General features: G+C 36.3%; 1 protein-coding gene and 1 non-coding gene across 4 annotated transcripts in view; both read left to right on the top strand.

Moving 5' to 3' along the window:
• Positions 1–1,652: 1,652 nt before the first annotated feature.
• Positions 1,653–1,759, top strand: LOC131234100 (small nucleolar RNA R71). Its single transcript, XR_009165512.1, has one exon. It is a non-coding gene; the product is annotated as a small nucleolar RNA R71 (small nucleolar RNA).
• A 16,568-nt stretch (positions 1,760–18,327) lies between these two features.
• The window catches only part of LOC131233189 (protein RRP6-like 2), a 68,929-nt gene continuing 66,061 nt past the window's right edge, over positions 18,328–21,195 (top strand). Inside the window, exon 1 of one of the 3 annotated variants that reach the window (XM_058229818.1) lies at positions 18,328–19,152. In XM_058229818.1, the coding sequence (XP_058085801.1) occupies positions 18,496–19,152 (657 nt within the window). In that variant the 5' untranslated portion in view covers positions 18,328–18,495. The remainder of the gene's footprint in view (positions 19,153–21,195) is intronic. The other 2 variants (XM_058229817.1, XM_058229816.1) reach the window with 2 other exon arrangements.

Raw genomic sequence — 21,195 nt, forward strand, 5'->3', positions numbered from 1 at the left:
GCTTACATAGATTGAAAATATTTAGCTCTAGAGTCATGTTACCAAAAGACAAGTTCATCATTCCATTCCTACAATTTATGATTGCATTTGAAGTTGCTAGGAATGGATGACCTAAAATGATGGGAACTTGAGCACTAGCATTTACACATGGTTCAGTGTCTAGTACAATAAAATCCACGGAAAAGTAGAATTTCTCTACTTGGACTAAAACGTCCTTTAAAATTTTCCATGGTACCTAAATAGAGCAGTTAGTGAGTTGGAGTGTAATCATGGTTAATTTAAGCTCGCCTAACCTCATTTGTTTGTAAACTGAATAAGATACTAAGTTGACACTTGCACCCAAATCTAGCAAAGCATGCTCAATTTGAAAATTTCCAATAATACAAGGAATAGTGGGACTTCCCAGGTCTTTGTATTTGGGTACAGCCCTTTGTTGAATGATAGCGCTCACTTTCTCAGTAAGGAAGGCCTTTTATGCACATTTAATTTCCTCTTTACAGTGCACAAGTCCTTGAGATATTTAGCATATGATGAAATTTGTCTAATGACATCAAGCAGATGAATATTGACAGTAACCTTTTGGAGCACATCCAATACCTCTTGATATTTCATGTGGACAGTTGGATTCCAAAGTCTAGATGGGAACGGAACTAGAGAATCATATGACTTAGTCTCTTTATCCTTTTGTTGTTGCGGCTCTTGAACCATAACTAGTTCATCATTTTCTTGAGACAGTGACTCATCCTTCGGTATTTCTACCGGTTGCATTATCTTGTTATCAACCTCTTTTCCACTTCTCAAGGTAATGATGGCCTTAGCTTGTTCATGATGTAGCTCACTTGGATTTGAGTCTCCAATGAAATGTGTTTCTAGGGTTTGGCACAGGTTGAGAATGAAGGGTGCCTTTTTTCCTAGCATTTAGTTGAGTCTCAATCCTAGCCACAACTGTCTTTAATTCCTGATTTGATTGGATTAGAGACTGATTCATTTGAGCTTGAGAGTTCATGAATATGGTTAATGCATCCTCCACAGATGATCGCTTTGGCGGGGGCACATATGGTGCATTATTAGGTGCCCCAAAGAAGTTATTTTGTGGAGGCATTTGAGGTGCATTGGGCTCATTAATTTGTGGTTCATTCCTCCAACTAAGATTATGATGGTTACGCCAATTTGGATTGTACGTGTTTCCCATTGGTTGCATAACTGACCTTTGGTAATTATTTATAGCATTTGCTTGATCATGCTCATGCGTGATATTTTGTACAACTGAGATTATTGGACAATCCTTTGTGTCATGGTCTATACTACCCCAAATACTATAAAAATTACCTAAGGAAGTGTTTGCTTTAACCATATCAACCTTTCTAATTTCCAAGGCTTCGACCTTTCTAACCAATACATCGAATTTTGCATTAAGGTCGTCTTCCTCTCTTAGGACATACATTCCCGCTTTGTCTTTAGGAATGGGTCTAGTTTGGTCTAATTTAGTAGAGATATCCCATGTCTGCGTATTCTCTGCTAACATATCTAGAAAATCCCAAGCCTCCTTATGATCTTTATCAAAAAAGGTTCTACCACACATCATCTCTATGAACTGACGGGTATCCATGGTGAGCCCCTTTTGAAAAGCATCAATCACGTGCCATGGTTCATAACCATGATGTGGACAAGTAATTAGAATGTCTTTGAAACGCTCCCAAGCTTGAAAAAATAGTTCATTCCCCTTTTGGAAGAATGACATGATTTCTTGTTTTAGTGCATTTATTTTGTGCTCGGGAAAGAACTTTTTCAAAAACTCTCTACTTAAGGCTTGCCATGAAGTGATGGTATTAGGTCTTAGAGAGTTGAGTCATGCTTTGGCCCGATCCTTTAGAGAATATGAGAATAACTTAAGCTTATGTACATCCCTATTACCATTATTTACTTGTAACGTTGCAATTACTTCCTCAAAGTCTTTGAGGTGCAAGTAGGAGCATTCAGAATCTAAGCCATAAAATTTAGGAATCAATTGAATCACACCTGGTTTAAAATCAATGTTCCCTATATGAGCAGGGAACACTATGCAAGATGGTAAAGTTGATCTCTCAGGGTGTAAATGTTTACGTAAAGTCCGTGGTTGGTTTAACACATTCCTATGAACTTCATTTTCATCCTCAAGAGGAGGATTATGTTGATTTTCTCTATTTTGATTTATAGTTAGATCTGACAGATTTGGATTTGGCTTATCAACTAGGTCTGCCATGGAATCCAAGTGATGCTGAGTGCCTCTTCTAAGTGAATGATCAAGGCCTGGAACTAGTCCCCCTTCAGAGGAGAGTCGATTGTTTTGATCCCTACTCCAATGGGACATATACCATCCACACCACACAACAAATACCACTAATTCAAATAGCAAGTATGATACTTAAAATAAAAATAAAAACTTAAATCAACAACCCAGGCGGCAAGGCCAACCATGAGGGTTCAGTCCACAGTAAAATAAATCAACAACCCAGGTGGCAGGGCCGACCATGAGAGTTCAATCCACAAAAAAAAAAAGTAAAACTAATGCAGAAATTAAACTATGCTAATTTGAAAAATAGATTCAGCGGATGATCTTTGTGATCAAACAGCAACTGTAGGACAACCATAGCACTTGGGTGATAAAATCCCAAGTAGGGCAACCTTATATCATAGTTAGTGCTTGAAAGACCCAACTGAATTTATTTTCAAAGAAAAAGAAAAGAGAAAAAGAAAAAAAAAATCTACAGAAAATCTGGAGGGTTTATAAGAGAACTTACCTTAGCTATCTTGCACAAATCTGATCTATCTCAGTCTTCCCCTGGCAATGGCGCCAAAAACTTGATTGCTTGCCTCCAAGTGCAGAGGTTCGTAAGTAGTATCCCGTGAATACAAGGTCGATCCCACAGGGAGATGAATTATGAGAAGAAAAAAAATCAAATGCAAAACAAACTAAGTAATAAAAATTAATCTGATGATTTGATTTTGGGATTTTTGAATGGATGTAATTAAACTGAATAAAATAACACCCAAGCTTCAAAGTTCCACACATAGGTTAATGTTCCAAAATCACGATGACTTGGATAACACAACTAAGATCTGAGCACTATGGTCAGCCTAATCGGAAAATAAAATAATTTAAATATTTTAATAAATGATATAAAAGATTAGAAAATAATGAATTTGCACCATTAACATATATTCTCAAGCGCTAGTGATTTTAAGTATTCAATATCTATAGGATAATGAATATCAAAGAAATATAAAAGGTTGAGAACATCTCCTATCTAGGAAATCTGATTGATCCAGGGTAAGCCTATCCATCAATGTGGATCTCATATGATGGAAACATATGGATCTCACAAGAGGATAAAAAATAAAACCTAAATAATAGATAACATGCATACACCATTCTTCTCATCATTAAAACAATCAATCATCATAACTTAAAAAATTATTAAACTCATGCGCTTCCCTTCTAGCTTGGGTTAGAAGGAACTTAGAAAAACATAACTAGAATAAAGAAAGAAAGAAACAAGAAAGAATAAATGCAAATAAAAAAGATTTAAAAGAAAAAAAAATTTATAAAACTTAAATAAAATTGAAAACCCTCTAAAAACCCTAAATCGTGCTCTTGAATGCTTTGAATGATGTTTAAGAATGCCCTATGAAGCCCTATTTATAAGTAGGGAACTCAAATTTTCATACGAAGTTGAAAAACCTTAGAAAATGCCTCAAATATACATATTTTCCCAAAATAGACTTCTCGCTGCATAGTTCATTTAAAACAGACTTCCTGCTGCACAGTTTTCCAAAATAGACTTCAGAGCTTTAGAATACACTTTTCATGATGATTTCAGAATTCTTCATTTCAAATCTTCGATTCTTTTCATTCCTCACTTGGTTTTTTTGGATCTTTGGCATGTGAATTTTTCAATCTTGGTCTCCTAAGATCAATCCCTTACCTTGGTGATTCTTGAGCATCAAATCCATGCTTTTTAGCACCCTTTTTCAATCCAAGCTCTTAAATTCACCTTGCAACACATACATGAGTAAAATAGAATATTAAGATGATTTATGTTCATAAAACCAAGATATAAATGGGGAAAAGTATGCAATATTTGAGTCTCAACATCGGTGCTAGAAAATTCCAGCCGACTTGGAAGCCTTATGCCTATAAAAGGGACCTTCAACATCCACCAGGAAGAAAAATGTGAGAGAAGGGAAAGAAAGGAAGAAAGAAAGAAAGAAAGCAAGAAAGAGAGAGAAAGAAAGAAAAACAAAGCAAGGAGATGCCTCCCAGCATCCACCGCAGAACACGAGAGGAGAAAGGGAAAGAGAGAAAGAGGAAGAAAAGAAAAGAAAAGAAAGAGAAAGAGAAAGAGAAGAAGAAAGGGGTGAACGACCCCACCAATTCACTGATCTACTACCAATTTTGGTCCAGGTTAGAAATCCAAATCCTCTTCCCTTTCCGAAACCTTCCTCCTCTTTTCACATTAATAGACAGAGAATAACAGGATAAACCTAGATATAATCTAGTAGAAACTATAACTAGACTCTAAATTCTAACTATTTGAATCCTGCGGAGTAGGATAAAGGAAACAGGCTTGATGCTAAGAATCCCCTAGATCATTAATGTTACTAGTAGACGATTGAACAACTCAAGGTGAGTGTTTTATCCTTAGCTTAATTTAATTTAAATTGTATGAATTATCTTGCCTTTTTCATGTTTCCGTATTATTCTGAATTATCCTTTCAATTGATTGATTTACCACCATCATTTACTTATCTTTTGGGAACTATGATATTACGCGTGATCTTCATAAATTTATGTGAGGCAATGGATACAAGTCTTGCCCTTGCCTTTATCAATTTATTGAGTTGGCAATTGCCACTCCTCTATTTATTGAGTTGGCCCTTGCCGCTCTTCTTATTATTGAGTTGGCCATTGCCACTCTCCTATTTGTTGAATTAGCCATTGCTACTCTCCTCTTTGTTAAGTAATCATTGCTACTCTCCTTTTGTTAAGTTGGTCATTGCCACTTTTCTCTTTTTTGAATGGACCATTGTCACTCTCCTCTTTATTATATTAGCCTTGTACTATCAACCTTTAAGGCTTGGGCAAGTGTCTTGATATTCCAAAATCCCGTGATTCAATTTATATTCTCTATCAATGCAAGTGATATGTTAAAGGTATCACAACTAGTAATTCAAATATTTATCATGGATGTAATGTGTTACGGGTAGTGGCCCTCTTGGTTGGCACGTAATTCCATGGGTAGGTTGGCGTAGTGCACAATCGATATAAGTAAATCGTCATAGTGTTACATCACTTTCTCGAGATTGAATGTCACAAATAATCACTTCATGAACGCATCGTGTTACGTAAATCCTCAAACCATGTTGTTATGTCGCCTTTGGATGTTCGCATAAATCTATGTTAACATTGGCCATGTTGGCGAATATCCATGGTTATGGGATGCGGGTCGAGTCGGGTTTTCTATTAATCGTAGTCCACATTGTGATGATCACTACATATGATAAGCCGCACACACTTTGCTAGGCATACATCTCATGTAGGTTGTTTGCGTATACTGATACTCCTTATAGTAGTGGAATACGAAACGTATCAAAACCTTTATATTTCTTTTATAAATCTCTTGAATTATTGTTAATCTTAAAGGATAACCATCACTATGAGTAGGGCGTTGACCCTCTCCAACCGTACAGATGATGCAGGTGATGTATAGTTTGAAGACCTAGAGGACAATCTCCCTATGGAAGATTATGCTGAGAGAATAAGAAGATAGTTTTATAATTTAGTTTTATACTTCCACTGCGAACTTGATAAATGTAACAAGCTCCCATTGTGAGGCCATTTGATTATTCTTTTACCCTAATGAAATAATCAATATAGTCGATTTTATTCTTGTGAATATTACCTTCATGAATGTATCTGGATGTGATCCAAATGAAAATAATAATAATAATAAGGTGTGATTTTAAGGCATCCAATTTATACATTATTAACACCTGGTTTTCTCGGGTACGAGTACAAACTCTGGCCATGAAAATTTCAGGATGTTACACTCCAATTCCTTCCTTTTAGTACAAAAGATGAAAATTCATATTTAGGCTTGTTCCACCATCGATCAACCACCAAATTTTACCAATCAATTTCCTATTCTGACTGCACGTTTTCTTCAAAATCGGGCACTGATCATTAAGCATGGAATGTTAATTGAGATCAAGACCATTTTGACACTCGCTAGGAGAATTTCTAAGATAGGCCAATCTAAATTTGGGATCACCAAGAAAATCATATACCCCAGCTCTATTCGACAACCCCGACATAATGGACAAATTAGATTTAAAGAAAGATGGCAGAAGAGACAAATTAAAGAAACCTAATTCAAGTGGGATGAGAAACCCAATTTGAGAAACCTACAAAATGAGCCGTGTGTCCCTTCTCCACTCTCAAATCAATGCACACCCACCACCTTCTCACATCCAAATAGCAAAGAGAGAGAGAGAGAGAGAGAGAGAGAAAGAGAGAGACTACACCAAACTCCCTATTTAGGAATGGTTTTTAACCTCGTTCAAGTAAGGCGTTGTAAAAAATTAGGAACGGTTAAAAACCATCGCAAATGTTTAATTTCAGAATAGTTCTCAACTTCTCCTAAAATAGGGCTTCGCAAAAAAATTAAGGACAGTTGAAAACCGTCGTAAGTTTTCAATTTCCCAGTACTAGCCATGCAATTACTGGCAATATCCAATAAAAATATTTTTCAATTGAAACCTGTATTTTTTATAAAAAAAAAAATTTAGAACCCAAAGAATATTGCAGTACAATTAAAAATAAATATTAAACAAATATTGTACAACTTTATAAGAAAAGATATACAACAATAAGTAGAAAATTATTCGAATACATTGGAAAATTCATCCATGTGGTCTAATCCTAGCTTGAACAACACAGTCATTCCAGTCTTTGTCCACACATCATTTCAACCAAGCAGCGTTGATACCCATCTACAACGATCACTGTTAAAGTCTTCATTTACAAGTTTAAGAGAACAAACATGTCAAGATATTGAACAAGACTGTAAATTTTAAAATGCATATTTTTAGTTCTCACAAACAAACAAGACAAATGAATATTGGTTGCCTAAATATGTTATTTATTGAATGTATACTGTATCAAAGCAACCAAAGGCTTGTATATCAAGCACATAACAAGAATTAGGAAAGTAAAAAAGGACAAAAACAAATATAGAATTTTCCTTTTTTTCTTTTTCTTTTGTTTCTTAAAACAAAAACATTTTGCTTTGCCACACTATGTTTCTTTCCCACAAATCAGGGATAAAGAAACACTTACATTGATGAATGCTTGAAAAACTAACGAGTCTCTTCATCATGGGTTTCCATTATTGCACCCAGTGGTTGTGAAATATACTAGGGAAAACCTAGTGAGGCCCACATATCAAGGCTATCTAAAAGCAACTTTTAAGTTTGGATGAACCAACAAGAAGACTTAACTCACTTATGAGAATTTAAAGCGAATAATAGCCAAAATGAGAAGAAAAAAAACATGGAAACTGATGAAAGATTACAAATAATCTTGATTGCCAACAATCGCTATCTTTAATACACAAGTACAATTAATTAAAATGAGATGAACTCATTTTTAAGTGGCAACCAAACAGGACCTTATGGGTTTGTTTAGATGCAAAAATGCAAAATAGATAGATTTGACATCCCAAATCACTGTCCAAAATGGACAGATTCGACATCCAGAATTACCATCCAAAATGGACAATAAGGATCCACACAAGGACAAATTTGAAGTTGTTCAACAGTCCCAACCATGGATAGTTTTGTGCTTGATCAAAGGTCCAAAAGTGTACAGATTTGTGGCTTACTGGAGTTGTCTAACATGTATAGTTTTTTAAGGTAAATCTTGTTGTCCCAAAATGGATAGATTTGTGGTAGATTTATGGACTGTCCAGTGGTCTAAGAGACCAGATTTTGTGACATCCGACAATCCATATTTGGGACAGATCTTAGGATAGCCATCGGTCAATTTTGGACATATTTTAAGGGTCATCTACCCTTTAGTAGAACATATAAAGCAGTCAATATCTTGCAGCTAACTTCAAGACTAGTGCCACAAACTATCAGTTATCAACTAATACAAATTTAGGTTCATTGATACTGAAGGTGAGAACTTATAGTTTGCTTAAGCGAAATCAACTCATTCATTACTGGAAACCAAGCAGACCCCGACTTTTTTAAACTCATCTGTATCATGGCATGTAATTAAAAACACTAATATTAACTGAATCATGTGTTATCTCATCCTCAGTCACACCACTAAATCATACATAGCCCTATAAAATATCATGAATTCCCAACTGCACCCCTATCCAGACACCTTGAAGCATGTGCAATTCTCATCCCTATTTACTTTAATTACAAGAATGTTAGTTCTAAAATACATACCATATAAAGTACTTCCTTGTTAACAACTTTGAGGGCAACTGATTTCTCATCCATATTGCCTTGTCTTTAGTCTTAACTGGCTAAGAAATTTTGTTAACGACGAGTCGGCACAAACAAATACAATTGATTAATATTATAATAATGTGTCTATCATGTGCAACTGAATATATGACACACTCCATAACATTGTAGTTGACTCAAAAGGGTTAATTAAAAAAATTAGTTATGCCTTGTTTTATAGATATCCAAAGATGAGATCGTGGCAGAACAAGCAAGCTAACATAAAAATCCAAATTCAGTTAAGAGCCTACCTGAAAAGATTCGCAAGGAGAACCTTCTCTCCCAATAAAGAAACTTTAACTTGACACCGTCATTATCATCAAGAGTGATTTGTTTCCACTGTAAACAATTGATTGATTAGTATTCACGATCTTGTACAAGTTATGTGCAATAATAATAATAATAAAATCTTTATACAAAAAACTAGAGATCATATGTCACAATCGGAGAAAATTGTAGAAGAGAAATTAATTCTCTCAATTTAGACAAAAAAAATAAATCATTTGCATTTGTTATACAATACATCTGAAATGACAAAGGTAAGTAAACTTAAGCTTTTAGGCTATAAAAGGACAAAACTATCTTAATAAAGAATATGCGAATGACAAGATTACTCTTAATATAAGAAGAATAGAATACAAACTTCACTATTTGTTTTGCATAATCTTATTCAAACCCAGGTTTCACAACATTGCCTGCAAGAACTTTAGAACAAAAAAGTTACAGCTAATAAAGAAATAAGGAAGGCCATTTAACCTACATTTTTGTTGCAATTATGCAATTCCTATATGAGTTCTCATAGAATACATTAGTGACATCCTTAAGCACTGCCCTCCTTTTTTGCTGACATGCTACAGTGATGAGCAATGTGATTGTTCTCATCGAAGGCTGCCCTTTTCAAATTTCCACGGAGAACCCACTTTTGGTCATGCTTCGTAGGCAGTGGTTTCAAGGGTAGCATCCCACCAACTAGATGAGAGGCTGTAGCTCGAGCTCGTGTTATTCGACCAGTAGGCTCTCCATTACCAGCAAGTAATGTATTTTCCTTTGTCATCATTTGAGGCCTTGGCGAAAGACTGCAAGGCTCTCAAACAAAAGAAAGTTCATCATAACATATAGGACAAAATAACCATGAACCACATTCATATATTTCCATTCATATTAATTTATATGATTCAATGGTTTAAAAAGTACACGCAGTGCATATGACTTCTAAAATTTGCATATGACCAACATATTATTTCAACAATGCAAAAGAACTAAACAAAGAAATTTAGTTTGTTCAAAAAATCTTAACAAAGCATGGTTATTGGATTTTAAGCATCAATAACGACATTAGTCTTCCTGAAATAATTTACTGGGATCCTGAGAAACTATGTTATGAATTCTGTAACCTGGAAGTGGCATTGGATTCACACACTATATATCCTCGATAACTGTAAATTTTGGTCTAGTGGATTACCTTAGTTCAGATGACTGGCTTCTTGTCATTGGTTGACAACTTTGAAACCATACCTGGATGAAGGTGCCAAATATCATATTACGAGACTATTTAATATAAGATTGATATTTATTATTTCCTTGATATTCATGTCGAAAGAGTTCAAGATAACTGAACTTCTTCAAATACAAATTACTAGCTTCAATTCATTTTTCTACCACATTCCTGATGAAAGGACAAAGATCATTAACCATCATTAGGAGAATACATTAACTTGGAACTTAAATCCCACTACTTTTACAAAAGATCCAATAAATGCCACTTGCAAGAATATACATGTAACTTTTCAAGGGAATGCCTATGTGGCAGTCTTGGCACAGCTACAAAGGTAACATTACATAATGATATGATTAGACCAGCTGAGATGGAAAGTCTAGTAAATCAACAGAAATTTTGTTCCGTTTCAGAAAAAGGACGCAACCAACTTAAATGCAAGAGTTCAAATTTTAAGTTGCATTTTGCATGGGCAGTGTGGAATCGCCACTCTGAATTGAGCACAATGGATAAAGTCCATCAGACCAGCTCCAAATGGTGATGGAACGCAATGAGGCAAAGAGGAGCTAAATTGAGCACAATGGCCATGCCGATCTATACAAATATAGTGATTTCCAAATGCAGCCTTACGTGAGCATTCACATCCACATTTCTACTAACGTGTCTTAAAGACACTATAGATCCTCTGCTTGGGTATCATATAATTGCTTGCTTCCTCTATATGGATCTCAGGGATGATCACTATTTTCAACCAATTCCTCTTTATTAAACGGGCTCTTTGCAATAAAATTCACCTGTGCATCCAAACATGGTATTACTGTGTTTTGATTTAAGAATACATGACATGCCAGTTTATTCATTGGGTATGATGGTAATGTTATGTGTAATTATAGTTCTAAATGTTGTACTTCTACTAACCATTCATTTAAAATGTTCTCTAACACAATAAATGAATACTTAAAAGTTAGAACATGGCAAATGAAACGGGATAGTGGATGGACCATGTTCTTAGAATCTCTAAATTTGGAAGATCCTAGCCACCAATCTTGGAATTTTTTCAGTCGAATGTGGACCATCGCTGTATTTCTCTTCTTAACATTCTATTTGTCATCTATAGATTAAAAGGTTAGGTTTTAAGGCATGATACATCCACTGCATGGCCCAATCGATCAACACTCTGGTCCCTTTGTGACATTTCATCGAGCACCTGGTGGGGGTTGGCTCATTAGAGGCATTTCGTCGAGTAAGTGACTAGTTTAGATAACTACAAGAAGTAGTTACTCTAACATTTCTATGGTAGTTCCAATCTGAAGATTATGGACTCTTGTACTCGGCCATTACAGTCATCCTCAACCATCTTTCCATCACCACATCCCTATTTATCTTCTAATTACCCAGCAACCCATGCCCATTACCATCATTCTCCTCCATTTTCATATCACTCCAATCCCCACAATATCAATATGCCACCCTATGAGATTCGACCATATTAAGTTATTGAAAATTTTTAAACCTAAATCCACAATAATTAGCCAACACATGGAATTGGAAACAATACAAAATCTATATTACACAAGTTCAATAGAATTAAACTGCAAATTCCATTGCTGGAAAGGAAAATTAGAATAAAATACCTGTTTGGATGCCTCTAAGTTCTTTTAAGTTGTAAGTGACTTACCTACAAGTCACTTACAGGTGAAAGTTACTTACAGGTAACTTGTTTGGATGTAAGTTGTAAGTCACTTACATATAAGTTAGTTTTTCTGTTTGGATAACCTGTAAGTTACTTACAGGTAGAAAGCTGTATATTCACATTGAGCAGAGCTTAGATTGGGGAATCGTTCTAAAATGTTATAATCATATAAAAAAATGGAATCAAATATGTTATTTTGTTAAGCCCATCAAGATGAATATTTGAGATAATTATTAAGCTAAACCAATCATCAAGTCGGCTATAAAAGTGGGCCCACAAATTCAAAATATTTATAATATGGAGTAATAACTCAATTCAAGCATTGAGAATAAACTTAAAAATATTAATAGAAAATCTAATAATTAAATTACATTACCAATGTCTTCTTTAACTATAGAAATTACATTTAAAACTTTTCACTTGGGAATCATCCTCTCCAACCATTCATTCCTTTGAATAGGACTTACATGATCAATGAACGTAGAAGCAAAATGCGGTCTTTCCACAAGGAATGTGTAGGCCCTATATATCATGTCAGAATCAATGGTTGTCATATTCTCCAACTCGTCCCGTAGTCTTCCTACTGTTTTAGTTTTGAATGAAACATATTCATCCATTGTTTCCTGTATGCATTTAAACATTTCAATAACAGTTGATGCAATAGAAGCATTCTTCTTCTTCTTTAATGGCCTTAGAGCAGAGTTTCTCACATCCTTTTAACCGCTTCCTTTGCCATATTGATATTGACCTTGTGTTTCGTCGGAATATACATCATCGGGTGGTGTAAATGGTGTTTATGATCTAGAGGAGTATGAGGACAATGGGATGTCATCCATGTAATGAGATGAATAGAGGACTTCTTCCTCAAGATTGACTCTAGTTCGTGCTGCATTCCCGGTAGCAGAATCATCTCCACATACAATATCAAACTGAGCTAGCAGTCGGAATGGCTTGTTACTAATTTGAATAGCTTCAGGTTTTACCTATAAAACAAATGAAATTTAGTTAGTTTTCATTGTATATGAATGACTTCAAGTTTTGAATGAAATTCACCTTGATGAATTCATTTCAAACGTCTGGTTCAACAGTAACACATTTCCTTTCTTCATTCCAACCGAAGTCACTTTTGCTAAGTGTAAGCTTTGCCAAGTTATATTTCTTTTTAAGCATTCGAAATCGATTCCTGCACTTTTCTCCATCCACTTCCACAGAAAATGTTTCCATCACAAATTTTGCTACTTTATTCATACTAGCTTCTCGAAAAGCGTTGTCAGATTTTTTTCCAGCGATACTTCCTCAACTAAGGAGTTCACCATACATTCATCCATGTATGATGTCCAGTTAATTTATGCCTTTCGGCCGCCGCTACTTGCCTTTGCATTTCGTGACATACCTTAAAACATTGGACATTTAAACATTACAAATTTGTAAAACCACATAAGATGTAGAAATATTATATAAATTGCAAATAGATGTAGAAATATTATATAAATTGCAATAATCTTTCTATCAGCATCCACATTCTAAAATATTTTTCAAAATTAACGAATTGATATTTTGTTCTGACTTATATGATTCCCACATAGCTAACGCAAGTCCAAGTCAAAATTCCCTCCATCTTTGTTTTTCCCTCCTAGCAGCTGTAGATTCATTTCGGAAGTCGCATTCATTCTCCTTCTCATTACTCTCATTACCTTTATCTTCATGCATCTCACTTTCATCTTCTCATTGTTATTTTCAAAATCAAGCTCTTGATCACGTTTTTCATTAATAATATGATTATATAGGATATAACATGCAACAACTATATTGAGTTGTGTATTTAAAGGGTAGCCTGAAGCAATCTTCAATATGGAAAATCGTGCCTTTAATACTCCAAAAGTGCGTTCTATAGCATTCCGCAATGAGGAATGACGAAGATTAAACAACTCTTCCTTTGTCCTAGGTTGATAACCTTGCCTAAATTCTTTTAGATGATACCGAACGCCACGGAATGGTGCTAAAAAAACCAGTTGCATTAGCAAAACCAGCATCTACTAAGTAACATTTGCCTATAAAAAACACACCTTAAAAGTCATGTAAATGTAATCTACTTATTAATAAATAAATACATATCTATATGTCTACTTAGATTAGTACTTGCTAGGACAATCAATTTGTGTTGTCGGCTAAGAGTGTCTGCTAGTATTTGTGAATCTGATGCCGATCCCTCCTACCCCGCTAGTACATATTGAAATGTTAAATCAAAAGAGTAGCTGGCTAACACATTTTGGGAAATAAATCCCCTTTGATTACGCTACTTGGCTTGCTCTTTTATACTGATCATCGCTGGAATATGTGAGCTGTCTATGGCTCCGACACAATCCTTAAAGTACGGAAAAAATCTTGTACCATTCATTATTTCGGGCGGTACACCATTTTTGGGTGGTTTTATAATATCGTGTTGTAAAAGTACAACTGCATTAAGCATTCTGTTAAAGTGATGACTAATTGTTTTCCCAGAATGGTTAAAATGATGTTGCATGACATGGTTCTTAATATTATGGCTAATTATATGAAGAAAAATTATTAACTTTTCTTCCAGTGATACACCAAATGTGCCTTACAGGTTACTCTTTTCTTGTATCATATCACGAAGGCTAAAGAAACCATCTTTGTGCATATGAATGTAGTTGAAGCATGTTGGCCCCGGTCCATTAATAATCGCATTCGCAACCTGTGCGCCTGTTTAATTTCGTTGATGTCGTTGTGATTCTTCTAACATATTGTTTTTATCAAGTCAAATAGCCATTACTGCGTAAGCCGTAGTTATTGTAGACATCATATGAAAATCTATCTCAGAATCTGAATCCATTTCTCAAATAGATCTAAAAATCAAAGAATACATATATAGTAAGATAAGCTAAAGATTGAAACAAATGATTGGTAAGGTCACAAAGATCCAAATTTTAATTTAGATCTTTTTCTAGTTCTAGTTCTAGTTATTTTTATAATACGTATAAGTTTAGTCCCTGTGGATTCGATCTCGGTTTTACTGAGTTATTACTACATCGCAACCCTACACTTGGGGTTGTGAACATTGGACCAATCACATTTTACTCTAACAGGTAGTCCAGATAGCCTTTGATTTGCGACCACCATTATTACCCTTATCTAAGGATCTTATGGCAATATAAGTAACTTTAAACCCTAACTTTCTTATTGCCCTTTGGAAAGGTACACATTCTTGCACCTTGCATCCCCTTTTCCAATTTTGTATCTTACCATCAACTGCATCCTTTCTACCACACTTATAACATGTCCATGTCGCATGTGATGGTTCCCACTTCATACTATAATGTTTCTAGCTCACATTGGATGGTGGAGAGCAATAAAAGATGAAATGGTTGTTATGCATCATACTTGAACATGGAAATTGGTCTCATTACCATGTATGAATAGTTGGTTGTCAATAGATATATACCATTAAATACTTACCCAATAGATTGATTGAACATTTGAAGGCTAGACTTGTGGCCAAAGGATATACCCAAATTGTTAGACTGGACTATGGGGAGGCATTTTCTCTTGTTGCTGAACTAAATTCTTGTGAGTTTTGAACTTTGTGGTAGCTAACAGGTCTTGGCTATTATACTAGTTAGATGCCAAGGATGCTTGTTGAACGATGAGCTATCTAAAGAAGTTTACATGTATTAACCTCTTGGGTTTATTGCCCTGGTGGAGAATGTGAGTGTATAAACTTTGGAAGACAAATAATAGTCTGAAGCAGTACCCCCAAAGCTTGGTTTGAGATGTTTAGTAGCATATGCAAAGGGATGGTCACCTTGGTTGTCTATGCAGATGATATTATCATTAGGAAGTTATCTAATGTGGATATCAGGAGTCAAAGCTCACATTCAAAACCAGTTTCAGACCAAAGATCTTCGATACTTCCTAGGGATTGAAGTGGCCCAATAAGCTTATAGGATTAACTTACCCCAAAAGAAGTACTATGTGGACCTGTTGGAATGTTAGGGTGTAATCTAAGTGATACTCCAATGAAACCAAATGGTAGATTGTTCGACAAACAAGGGGAACCATTTGATGATCCGAAGAGCTTAGGAAGCTTATCTAACTGTCACTTGGCCAAACATCTCATCTATAGTTGGGGTAGTGAGTCAATTTATGCATTAACCAAAGATTCAACATTAGGAGGCAATTTTATTTGTCATTTGCTACCTAAAGATGCTAAGGACATGGTTGTTTTACCTATCATATGGGCATTTTTAGATCGAGTCTATGTTAATGTTGACTGGGCTAGTATAGGGAGAGACAGAGAGTCTATCTCTATGTACTGCACTTTTGTTGGAGGAAATATAATAACTTGGAATAACAAGAAGCAAAGTGTTATTGCTTGATTTAGTGCTAAGGTAAAGTATAGGGCTATGGGCCATACTGTTTGCAAGCTTCTATGGGTTCGATATATTCTTAAGGAGCTTTAACTATTGGATGAAGAATCTATAACTCTTTATTGTGGTAACCAAGCAACAACACACATTGTCAATAATCCAATTTTTCACGAAAGAATAAAATATATAAAAGCAGATGGTTACTGCATTAAAGAAAAAATATGTCAAAGGAAATCATCACAGAACACACGTCCTCTATTTACATGTAAATTTTATTTATGAATAGCAAGATGTGCATGATTGATATATTCCTCTCTCTCTCTCTCTCTCTATTATATATATATATATATAATTGCTCACCTGCACACCTTCTTATGTGAGCACCCGTGTGCACCTTTGCACACGTGTCATGGGTGCATAATCTGAATAGTACACGTGATGCAACACCCCTTTAAACTCTATGGGCCCAATTTTCAACTTGATCGAAAACTCTAGTGGGCCATAGCAAAGAGAAATGCAAATCAAGGGAGGAAGCTGTTTCATTTTGTTATAGCCTACCAGAGTTTTGTATCAGGCGGAAAGTAGGGCTTGTGAGGTTTCATGGGTACCACATCACGTGGACCGTTCAAATTCTGTGCCCATGACATGTGTGTAAAGTTGTGCATGAGTGCTCACGTAAGAAGGTGTGTAGGTGAGCATTCCTCTCTCTCTCTCTCTCTCTCTCCCTCTCTCTCCACATGCGCGCGCGCACACACACACACACACTGAGGAGAGTGGATTATATTTAAGGCCCACGTTGACCCTATGGCATTTATATACTTTATTTTCATTATTAATAAAAGATTAAAATGGGTGTCCAAAATCCTATGAGACGTCACTCTCCTTCTCTTCATCTCTCTCACCTATCTACCTATCTCTCTTGCTTTCGCGCTCTTCTGTCCCTTTGTTTGCTTCTCTTGTATATATCATCACCCATACAAAACATTCTCTTTCAAGTGTTAAGGCTTGTTGTGAAATGAGTGGGTGAGAGGGGTTTATAATTTAACTGAATAATATTTTAGTAAATAGTGGAAGCTTGGACAGGAAAAAAAAATGCCATGTGGCGTGATTTGGTTGGTTATTGGAACCCTTTAAACACGTGGCATCTTTCTTTTAGAATTGGAATGGCAATTTTTGTAATTTAGCCAAAAGACATAGGTAATGAGTGATGAAATAACAACATAAATCCAATTTTCGCTAGTGTTGTCCAAGCTAAAATCCCAAAGCATGTGGGTGAGAGTTTCGGGAGCATTACCTGAGTTAACTCATCGTGGTTAACATGGATAGTGGAATTTAGATTCCCGCTACCCTTGCTGGACTCGAATTTTAATGCAAAAGTGGTTTACTGTTGCTTCGAGTGTCAGATGGGGCCCTCTAATTGGTAGATGAGTGGCAAGGAATTAGAATTCCGACACCCTTATTTAGGGCTGGGGTTCAGGTGTCGGAGAAGTTTTACGTGGGTATCATTTGGGCTTTAGAGGTTTTTGAGCGGGGATTTTAACAGTTTCATTTCAGGCTCCCGTTTCTAGAGACTATAGGTTTCAATTCTAGGTTTTTGGTTTTCGGTTCTTAGGGTTCTATGGTTTTGGGACTTGGTTCCTAAGGTCTGGTCTGGATTTATAAAAATCGGTCACCCTGTTTCAAGCAGGGTGTCTAAGGAACATTTGTCTTTTTTTTTTTTTTTGTTTTTTTGTTTTATTTTTTAACTACTCAAATTGATTGGCAACACGTTTCACACAAACGATGTTCCAAATCATCCAGTGGCAAATTTATTTTATTTGGTTTGGAACATCATCTATATAAAAACGCAATTGTAATTTTTATATCTGACCTAGACTTGATCAGCCCCCTTACCCTACCCTGCTGTCTTCACCCCTTATCCAGGCTTTAATCAATGGGGTTGCCAAATCTTTTATTAATCTTCAGCAATCATGGGCATGGGCAATAGATTCGATTGAGTGTGCCTAATATGTATTTGGGCCTGAATCGTAAAACCTAGGCCCAGCCCATGGAGTATCTACTAGGCTCATGGCAGACTGCACCGGGTCTCTTTCTCATTCATACCTCATGCGGAATGTCACACAAAAGCACTCCCACTCATCTTTCATACCTTTCACCCCCGTCACGTGGTAAAAATAGTGAGAAACGTGGGAAGTGCATCAAAACTCAAAATCGCAGCCAAAAAAAGCAGACGACCCTTCAAATACAGAACGAGAGAGAGGGAGAGAGCTTCGAAGACTGATGGTTAAAATGGCGGACTCAAAACCTTAACCCTAGACCTAGAAAACCCTTTCCGTTTCATCCCCACCATATTACAGATGGAACGCACGTCCGGTCCCGACCCTCCATCATCAAAGGCTGAAACTCTTCAATCCCTAGCGTCTGGCTCACTCTCCTCCTCCATATCTTCCCTTTCGGCCTCTTCAAGACCCATCCCCTCCGACAAGGACTTCCATTTCTTCTACAACTTTGACGACTTCAAGCTCCCCATCAAAGCAATCGCCGAGAACTCCGAATCGTTGCTGAAGAGCATCTCCTTCGGCCGCGGTCCGCCTTCGATCTTTCCCTCTGGGGCGGACCCTGACGATGCCTATGACTGGCTCGTCAACCTCAATGATGAGATCTTCGAGCGTGTCGATATCTCCTTGGACGAGTTCCAACGTGCCCGGAAGAAAGAAGAGGGGCTAGGTATGACTGCCGATGGGTTCCAGTTGGTCTATGGGAAGAAGAAGAAGAAGGTGGGCACCCGTAATTTGGAGGGAAATGAGAGGCGTGATTCGACTGCAGCCTCAACGGTGAGGATGGCTTCGAAGGATGCTAATCGGACGGGGGAGCGGCCACGGGTGCCATTTCACATACCGACTATTCCTCGTCCGCAGGATCAATTTGGTATTTTGGTGAATAATTCGAACCAACCATTTGATCACGTTTGGCTACAGAGGAGTGAGGAGGATGGCAGGCTTGTGCATCCACTGGTTAGTTGTGAAAAATAATTACTAATTTTCTTTTAATATTTTCGTAATATCTGTTAGATGTTGATATGCAGCTGTTTTCTTATTGTTACATACTGGGAATTTCATAATTTGTTTCTGTTTGCTTGGTGTATTTCTTTCATGTTTGCATTGGTTTCTGTTGCAGTTCTCTATTTTATTGGTTTTGCCACTTGTTTCTACTTACTGTAACTCTTGTTTTCTTCCTTTTCTTTTTGCATTATTTTTTGCTTGCCTTCTCTTGTTTTCTCGGTTTTTTCATTAGTTTATCTTCGCCGCTTTCTCATTCTCTCTCTTAGTTTTTCATTGGTTCACTTGTCATCTCAGTTTTCTGCATTAGTTTCTGTTCAGGCATGTTCTCTTGTTTTATTGGCTTAGTTGCTGTTTGCAGGTTCCTATTTTCTTGATTTCTGGTTTCTGTTCATGGTTTCTCAGGCTTCCTTGAATTTTTATTATTTTCATTATGCGCATTGGTTTCTGTTTACAACTTCTCTTGTTTCTTGATTTCTTGCATTGGGCTTCTGTTGGTGGGTTTTCTTGTTTTCTAGATTTACTACATTAGTTCTGTTCATGTTGGATTTCTTTACTAGCTTTTTTTCTTCGGCTCCTGGTATGGGTTCTCCTGTCCACAAGATTTTCTTTTGCCCTGTAAATCTTCAGGGTCTTGAAACCATTTCATAGCCGATTGGATTTATAAATTTTCCTCTCATCGGCCATTTTTGGGTTTATTAGATTTCATGTACTGGACTTACTGCTGTTGCTTTCAAACCATATCCACATTCCATCTCAAAGACTCTTGGACATAAATAGGGACGACTTTTAAAATTAGAACCTTCCATTTCCATGCTATCTTGATAGGCCCAAGTTGCACAGTTGAAGGAACTGTAGAGAAATCCAAGTCCATCTTGATCTTTCCTTCTGGTGATCCATAAAACATATTGATTGAATTGTCAGCCTCAATGGTGGAATTTCTGAATGTGTTGATGTTTCATTCTACAAATTTCAGTGGATTCGGAAGAAAGAGAGGTTTAATTTGGTAAGCACTGAGAGTGGGTTTTAGTTGGTTCACAGGAAGAAGGAGAAGGTGGTGTTTGTTAGCTGGAGAAAAATCAGGGGCATTCTTTGACAGGTAGAATGGTTTTGAAAGATCAAAAGAGGGTGGGTGAATGTTTACTTGGATGGTGTACCATTTCATATACCTAGCATTCCTCGGGTGCAAGACGTGTTCAGATTTTGTAATGATAATTCGAACTTGCCTTTTGAGCATGTTCTGTTGCAGAAGAGCGATGACTGTAGCAAGTTTATATATCCGCTGGTTAGTTCCATAATAACCAAATGCTAATTGTGTGTTTTATTTATTTATTTATTTTCATGGATTCATGGTTCTCTTGTTTTCTTGATTTTTTAAGCGTTGGTTTCTCTTCACTTGGCTCTCTTTTCTTCTTGATTGTTCCGCATCAATTTCTGTCTGCAGATTATTTATTTATTTATTTCGGATCTTTGCATTAGTTTGTGTTTGTGGTTCTCACATCTTTGTTTCTTTCTTTCTTTTTTTTTTTTTTTTGGTATTGGTTTCTTATGATTTTTCTGTAGTCCACCACCCCCCCCCCCCTTCTTCCTGTGTTTGCATCTGCGCTTGCACCTGTATGCATGTCTAGTCTATTTTTTGTTTGTTTACTTTCTTTATGGGTTCTCTCATTTACTTGGTATACATTAGTTTCTATTCAACAGTTCGCTTGTTCTCTTTATTTTGCATTAGTTTTGATTAACGGGTTCTCTCATTTTCTCAGTCTTTACAAAAGTCTCGGTGATACACATTACATGTATTGACGATATTGCACTTGTGTCGGTCTCCTTTAAAAAATTGGAAAATTTGCAAAAATCCACAAAAAATCTCTTTAAAAAAAATAAAAAATTGTTGGGATTACGTTACTAAGGGTATTGGTCGAATTCCTTTTCATTCATTTGGAGAGTAAAGGGGACTTGGTTGTGGAAAGCAAGATTGGAGAGCATTTGTTACCAATGTGA

This window comes from Magnolia sinica, chromosome 18, assembly GCF_029962835.1.
Source record: "Magnolia sinica isolate HGM2019 chromosome 18, MsV1, whole genome shotgun sequence".
Lineage (NCBI taxonomy): Eukaryota > Viridiplantae > Streptophyta > Magnoliopsida > Magnoliales > Magnoliaceae > Magnolia > Magnolia sinica.